This window comes from Taudactylus pleione, unplaced genomic scaffold (assembly GCF_031769625.1).
Source record: "Taudactylus pleione unplaced genomic scaffold, aTauple2 ptg000378l, whole genome shotgun sequence".
In the NCBI taxonomy this organism is placed as follows: Eukaryota; Metazoa; Chordata; class Amphibia; order Anura; family Myobatrachidae; genus Taudactylus; species Taudactylus pleione.
The window spans coordinates 8585527-8593631 of NW_028284779.1; the positions used below are offsets into that span (position 1 = coordinate 8585527).

Sequence of the window (8105 nt, forward strand, 5' to 3'; positions counted from 1 at the left end):
GAGAAACTACTCCAGCCAGAGACGTTGGGTTGGGTCCACAGGTGGCAGTGTTTAGAAGTACCTGGGCAGAGGTGTTTGAACATCTGGAATGCTTGAGCTGGGAATACCGGACCAGCAGATTGGGGATTATGTATGGGTACTGGGACCGGGAGTGGGGATAGGGGTCATGGGATGGTTACATCAATAGTAGCAGGATTTTTTACACTACTATAGACAGTTAATTAATAGAGGCTAGTGTAAGACTGATTCACCTCCTCCCCATTCCCATTAGGAATCTATTGGCCAATACAGGGATTGCTTAATTTTGTAGACTAGATTTACTGAAGTGCTGACTTGTCCTAACAGTTCCATCTCTTCTCAGGAGGACATAACAGAGGACGATGTTGATGACTCTTTCAGGAACATGTTCAGGCAGCTGGCGGGAGACGTGAGTTGATAGGAAGGGGTTTATGTATCGCTGGTTTTATGGACTCTATGGTGACATTGGTCTCTCTTCTTCCCTCCAGGATATGGAGATTAGTGTATTTGAGCTCAAAACTATACTCAACAGAGTGGTGACAAGACGTAAGTCAGTGATTCCTGTGGGAAATTGGGTGGACACACATTAGTCTGTTATAAGGGCACCTGTCAAGGGGTGTGATCTATTAGGCAGCGAGTGAAGTTGATGTGTTGATCCCAATATGCAGTGTTTAGTACCTAAAAAAAGTGGTCCAAGGAAGGACAATCGGTGAGCCAGTGACAGGGTCATGGACACCCAAGGCTCATTGATATGTGTGGAGAGTGAAGGCTAGCCCGCCTGGTCCTATCCCACAGAAGAGCTACAGTAGCACAAATTGCAGAAAAAGTTGATGCTGGCTATGATAGAAAGTTGTCAGAACGCACAGTGCATCACAGCTTGGGGCTGCGTAGCCATAGACCGGTCAGAGTGCCCATGCTGACCCCTGTCCACCACTGAAAGCACCTACAATGGGCATGTGAGCGTCAGTACTAGACCATGGGCCAGTAGAAGACGGTGATCTGGTCTGTTTGGTCAATTTTTCTTTTACATAATGTGGATGACTGGGTGCGTGTACATTGTGTACCTGGGGCAGCAATGGCACCAGACTGCACTGTGGGAAGAAGGCAAGGTGGCAGAGGAAGTATGATGCTCTGGGCAATGTTCTGCTGGGTAACCTTGGATCCTGCCATTCATGTGGATGTTACTTTGATGCCTACCACCTAACTAAACATTGTTGCAGACCAAGTACACCCCTTCATGATAACGGTATTCCCGGATGGCAGTGGCCTCTTTCAGCAGGAGAATGCGCCCTGCCTCACTGCAAACATTGTTCATGAATGGTTTGAGGAACATGACAAAGAGTTCAAGGTGTTGACTTGGCCTCCAAATTCCCCAGATCTCAACCTGATTGAGCATCTGTGGGATGTGCTGGAAAAACAAGTCCGAGCCATGGAAGCCCCACCTCGCAACTTACAGGACTTAAAGGTTCTGCATGCCAACATTTTGTTGCCAGATGCCACAGGACACCTTCAGAGGTCTTCTGGAGTCCATGTCTCGTAGGATTAGTGCCGTTTTTGCAGCACACGGCTGATGGGTGTATATCAGGGCTCGACAAATCCCGGGGGCCAGGTCGCCATGGCTACCAGATTTTGCTGCCTGGCTTCTAGATTTTGCAGTGAGGGAGAGGAAGCAGATCCTCATTAGCTCCGGTGGAGATTCGTGCCTATAGTATTGCAGTGTTCATGTCATGCACAGGAGTGACTGCTGTACCTCTGTTTGTTCCGGCCTGCACTGACCACTCCTCCCCATCCTGGCCTGCTCTGATCCCTGTTGTCTGTCCCAGTCTACGCTGATCCTCCTGTACGTCCCGGCTGTCTACTGTCTCCTATCTCCGGCTGCATAGAACTTTCCGGTCGTAGGGTCTATACGTAGCCAGGGATTGCGGAGCGGCTTCAGAGAGATAGTGTTGTTACCACGACGGGAGGGGGGTTTTGTTGTACTTTCTGGCACTATTATCTTATGTGAAATGTGGTCCGTTATTACTGGAGTGTGGGGTGTGGAGCAGGGGAGCTGTGCAGAGCAGTGAGGGGACCTCCATTTTACTGTATCCATTCAACTGTGACCACTTTGTGGACTAGTATAGTGTGTATAACAGTTGCATAGCACACAGAGCTGTGCTCCACACTTTCATCCTGGATCCTAGATTTTAGAAAAATTTGTCAAGCCCTGTTTATACACATAAACACATACAGACACACATACTCACGCGCGCACACACACACTTAAAGTGTGACCAGGATAGTACCTTCTTTTGTCCAATATTTATATCTCCAAATAGGAAGGACCTATTATACCCTTATCATTATCTGACCACCTTCCGACATCTAACATGGATAAGCTATGTGAGAGGACATCTATGGGGCCATCAGAATACTGGTATAGGTCAAATCTCATCAAGAATGTTATTTTATTTTATTTTTTTCTCTCTCTCTCTAGACAAAGACATTAAGACAGATGGTTTCAGCATGGAGTCGTGTCGGCAGATGGTCAACATGATGGATGTATCCTACGTCAGCCAATATAAGGCGTTGTCAGGGCTATAATAAATGGTTCTTGGTTAGGTCCTGCTGGTTTGGGCAATTAGGTGGTTACAAATTAGATGGTGTTTAAAATATCCTGTCCAGAATAAGCTGTGTGGGGCAACCTTCTTTCCACACACGGGACTCCTGAAAGCGGATGCCATAATCTGTAGGTCTCTCATACATCTTATGATATCAGTAGAAGGGTACATTGGATTAGACCTGTATGAGGCCAGTATGTTCTATATAACATGGCAGGGTATGGTATCCCAGAATCATCATCATCACTTACTCCATGTGGAAGGTTTTCCTGAGTCCCACATACAATCCAATTTCCATAACAGATGTATGTACATAAAGTAGGAGTGCGATCATTAATCCCCTTGTGGCACAAATAGGTCTACACAAACCTATGGCCCAATTCTTCTGCCTTCCTGTTTATTAGAAAATCTCCTTAACGCTGGTGCTCACAGAAAGATGGCAGCGGGAAGCTGGGCATTGTGGAGTTTCAGATTCTGTGGAACAAAATCCGGAATTGGCTGGTAAGTTCTATGGGGGATAAAAAGGCACTTTTTTTTTTTTTAGGAGTATATTCCTAAAATTGGGGCCACAGACATTAATTGCATGAAATGTGTAAATCCAGGAAAGTGTTGATATTATCTTCTATTTGTAATGCACCTCATTGGTCTTAATCCAATTCGGTTTGAAGTTGGGCAACGGCGTACATTTTGCCCCCCTTGCGGCCTGATACCGGACTTGCACATTTTTGTATGCAGCAATACGAGGCTGCAAAGAAAAAATCTGAGCCTGGCGCTGCCATAAGTGCGGCATATAATTGCACTTACTGGTGTCGCGAGGGGACTCCCGCTAATTGGATCAAGCCCATAGTGTCCTTAACTCCATACAGGGAATATACATAACTGACCTATCGCAGGTACAGTAAATGTAAGGTGACCTATCATAGGGACAACACAGAGTGATAAACTGACTGACTAGGTAGGACACGGACAAGGGGCGAGGGTAGGGTGACTCACTGTATCTTGATGGGCCAGTGTAGGAGGTGACCGAAAGGGAGTTCAGCACTTGATGAGCGTGTACCCAACGTAAGGGCGAGTATACAGTGTCTGAGTCGCTGAATGGGATTAGGAGACAAGGAGCACTGGTGGCATATATAATGCTATGGGGCACACATGTGAGAGGAGGAGGGCCCTGTCTGAATGCTTAGATGCTAAGGGGTGAACAGTTAGAAGGTGATTTGGAATAGACGGTGAGGAGAGGAAGATGTAGATCTAGAAGGAAGGAAGGATGGTAGGCTCTGATGAAAAGATGTGTTTGGAGCGCACGTTTGAAGCTGGCGAGACTGATAGAAAATCTGACTTTCCAGTTCCAGAGGAAGGGGTTGGAGCGGAAGAAAGCTGAGAGGTGGGAATTGCGGGAAGAGCAGAGGGGACAGGAGGGGGAGTGGACAGAAACACGGTTGGAGATTTAGGAGGAGGTGAAGTGATTTAATATGAGCGAGTTAAGAGCTTGAACTGGATTCTGAGGGAGATGGGAGCCAATGAAGCAGGTTGCAGAGGGGGCGTGTCGACACAGAGCTGCAAGAGATGAAAATGAGACTAGCCGCTGCCTTCAGGATAGATTGAGGTGGGTACCCGGAGGTTACAGTAGTTGAGGCGGGAGATAGAAGAGTCTTTGTGGCATCAGGGCCTGATCCTAGATATGTTGAGGTGGAAACAGCAGGAGTGAGAGAAATATTGAATGTGTGGGGTGAATGACACTCAGGCAGTGGACTTGGGGGACAGCAAGGAGGGCGATATTCTCAACAGAGAGATGGGGCGAGATGAGGTGGCCCTAGAAGGGATTAAAAAAATTAGCTCCGCTTTGGTCATGTTTCATTTGAGAGAGTGCTGGGTCATCCAGGGCGAGGCGGCAGGATGAGACATGAGAGAGACTGATACATGGTCAGTGTGTGGAAATGTGACTGTCTTCCAGTGGCAGTGTGAAACGGGACCCTCAGTTTCCACTAAAGACCCCCTGGTTTAACTGATGGTTCAGGCCGCATATAAGGGACTCGGAGGAGCTAGCTGTTAACAGAAATTTAGTGCCGCATTTAAAATAAATATAAAGTTACTTTTGTGTAAATGTATTTAAATGAGTTGTTCTTACTTCATGTTTGTTGTGTTTGCTGAACATAAGCTGCTGTTATTCCTTCTGTTCTCAGTCCCCCCCGAATGTCTTTTCATGTTTGATCCAGTTATTTATTTTTTTACATTATTTTGGCTCCATCATTATTTTTTATGTGATTGAAAAATATAAAATAATAAAAATGTAGCTTAAAAACTTGCAGCATTTGTTGGAGACCTCGTGTAGCGGTTTCTCCTCCCAAGGGTACAGTATAGAATGTATTAGTTTGTATATTGTTATATCACTTCCACCCTCTCTCCGTTAGACGGTGTTCCGGCAGCACGACCTGGACAAATCTGGAACCATGAGCTCATATGAGCTGCGTCTTGCCCTGGAAAGTGCGGGTGAGTGGGGGGGGGGACGCTGGGTCTGTGCCGTTACCTTCAGCACAGAATTATAATCCTGACACGTTCTTCTCATAGATGATGCTTGGCCGTAATGTGACCATATATTGTTACCTATAAACGTTCTCCCTCTGTTTAGGGTTCAAGCTGAATAATAAGATCATGCAAGTGCTGGTGGCTCGTTACTCTGACGACCTGGGAGTTGACTTTGACAACTTTGTGTGCTGTCTGGTGAAGCTGGATGCGATGTTCAGTGAGTCCCCCGTGTACAGGCCTCTGTTCTGGCTGGGGCCTGTCAGTCTAGGTGTTAGATTGATCTGCGGATATCGCACATGGTAGAGGTAGTTGGGTCTCGGCTACAGATGTGTTCTTATGCACGTAGTGTCTATACGCCTTACTGCGTGGGATGCACTGCGAGACTGAGACGCTCCCAGGGGTGTAGCACACCGTCCTTTTCCTTAAAATTTTGCATCCTATCAGCATCGCAGACGCAGCAAAACTAGAGACGCTGGACTTTAACCGCACAGGAATTAGTATTAAACCACCTATGAAGTCGCAGATGAAGCGCAACGGAACTTGGCGTGAGTAAAAGCCGCGGCCCTGCATCGTAGCGCTGCTTACACAGATTCTGAATTATTCGCACACAGATGTACAAATGTCTCACGTCAAATTGATCAGTGCAAAGTCGTTTTGTCGCTTCCGGTTGTAATCGCGAATAAAATGCACATTTTGAGCTAGAAAGACGCTCGGCGCAACAGTCACCTGGGACCTTGTGCGTAGAGAGGGGCTATTTGCCGTGACCTGAACAGTGTATAAGGACACCTCTGTATCAGCATAATGGGAGGAACCCTAAAAATACACGTGATACTCGGCCATTGTATTAAGTGATCGTCAGCGAGTCGCGAACCCGGTGGGATCTGATCTCTTACTGACCACACTGTTTATCCCCCAGGATTTTTCAAGGCTATGGATCCCGACGGTAGTGGCTCGGCAGAAATGAAACTGGGAGAGGTGAGTATGTGAGCTGCTCTGTTACGTTCTTTACCACTGAGTCACCCAAATAATATGCATCAACTAACCTGCAGTGGTCCAGAGGGGAAGCAGACGGTATGGCTGATGTCTGCAGGACAGATTCATCCATCAGGAGTTGGGGCCAAGGATGAAATATTGTACTTTTTGCCCAGTGTCTGCCTAATATTCCAATGCAATCGAAGGTCAACAAAGTTGTAGGCTTTATAAAATGTAAACATGCATTACAGAATGAAAGGACATCTTGAAACACTCCCAAATACACACATAAAATATATATAAATAACATGTTGTCAATGACAGAACTTGAGGTATTTAACCCGTGCTATGTAGCTATATGTAAGCTATTTTATGTTATCTCAGTCATCAGTTATCAAATGGGGCAGATTAGATGGGCCAAGTTGTTCTTATCTGCCGACAAATTCTCTTTTTCTATCTCACGCTGGCTCTCGCACATTTTGCGAATAATTCTTAAGGTTTAAATTGTAGAGCGTTAGGGTATTATACAGAATGTGCACCAGAGGGCAGCAAAGTACAGGCAGCGGCATCAGTCTATGCAACTAGCTGTCCACTATACAGATTAATTCATGGCCAATATTGTATAATATCGTACAGGCCCCCGTGATTAATAACAAAATAGTAGTCCCTGTCTGGTCTTCATACGGCCGCAGGCTTCCGTGAATTGCAGCCGCCTCTAAATGTCCTCATTGATGGACAGTTCCTAAGACCTTTCTGCATGTAACCTTTGATTATCATCAGCCATATGGATCCTATAGAAAGTAGCTTGTTAGGTTTAGTGGATGTCTAAGATTTGCTAACCCTGAGAATGGAGCTTCTCGCAGTTATTACATATATAGAATATAAAGCTGTAGCAATGTGTTATCAATACAAAGTGGATCATTTACATGACCGTAAGGAAGAATCTCCAGACTTGAGTGTGCTGTAATAATATAATGTAACAATGATCCCTTGGTAGTGATGTAGGAAGTTACAGAAAGGTCGTGTCCCTGGGGTAGATACCGGCTAGTTGTGTGTTGCAGTGATAACCTGTTGCTGTCTCCTCTTTTGCAGTGGTTGACGCTGACAATGTGCGGATAGATTCCCTGCTGATTTCTCCTGGGTTCCAGACACTCCCTTTTTTGTACCTGCTCTCGCTAACCTCATCCTATAGGGATTTAATCACTAGAACACAAACATGCTGCATCACGTCACGAGCTGTGGTCCGGCCACAGATTTCCCAGAAGCCTCTGCACAAGAGAAAACTTTCTACCCAATGCCCCGATGCACTTTAGCCAAACTCTGAGATCCAGCCAATCCGAGCACTGCTTACTTACATGTGAGAGAGGCTCTCCGGTGCCTTACAGATATTCAGTACAATCATTGTGGCGGTGTTGCCCCTCCCCCTCCGGGGGCTCTTTCTTCCCAACCTTTCTATTAGCAATTTCGTCCCTCCAAAAATCATTGTATGAAGTATGGGCCCTGCAGCCTAAGGACCCCAGAGACCCTCTCTCATTTGAGAGAGGTAGCTCTTCTTGTAAGGGCTAAATACATGACAGCGGCTGGGGGGGGATTTGTGTTTGGCTGACTGGCTGTTTCTTCATTTGGGAACATGGAAATGTCTCTCTGGCTGGGGATATTGCCAGACCGCATGTTAATAAAAAAAAAATTCATATTCCTCTGTGTCAGTGTAACCATTGTAGGGCAGAACGGACTGCGCCAGTAGTGGGTGACGAACAGCGAAATTTGCTGACTTAGAAAATGTGACCCAGAGAGACTGATACGACTCCTACCTCCGAGTCTGATTCATCACGGATCGCAACAGCGTGCGCAGATTGGCCGATGGCGCGTACTGTGCATGCACCACAGTGCGCGTGAGTGAGTTGGCATTGCAATCGTACTGCGATCACCTACGCAGATACAAAGCCCCCGCAGATCGAGGGACGGGAAGTCAGCATTTGGGGGTGGTGACAG

The 8105-nt window shown here is 46.4% G+C and overlaps 1 protein-coding gene across 1 annotated transcript in view; it reads left to right on the top strand.

Annotated features, from left to right (window-relative positions):
- Nucleotides 1–7796, top strand: part of CAPN11 (calpain 11) — a 77582-nt gene extending 69786 nt beyond the window's left edge. Inside the window, exons 16-23 of the mRNA XM_088445376.1 lie at nucleotides 362–427; nucleotides 507–564; nucleotides 2495–2559; nucleotides 3051–3119; nucleotides 5027–5105; nucleotides 5245–5358; nucleotides 6058–6116; nucleotides 7206–7796. Of these exons, the coding sequence (XP_088301502.1) occupies nucleotides 362–427; nucleotides 507–564; nucleotides 2495–2559; nucleotides 3051–3119; nucleotides 5027–5105; nucleotides 5245–5358; nucleotides 6058–6116; nucleotides 7206–7232 (537 nt within the window). The 3' untranslated portion in view covers nucleotides 7233–7796. The remainder of the gene's footprint in view (nucleotides 1–361; nucleotides 428–506; nucleotides 565–2494; nucleotides 2560–3050; nucleotides 3120–5026; nucleotides 5106–5244; nucleotides 5359–6057; nucleotides 6117–7205) is intronic.
- The last annotated feature ends 309 nt before the right edge of the window (nucleotides 7797–8105 follow it).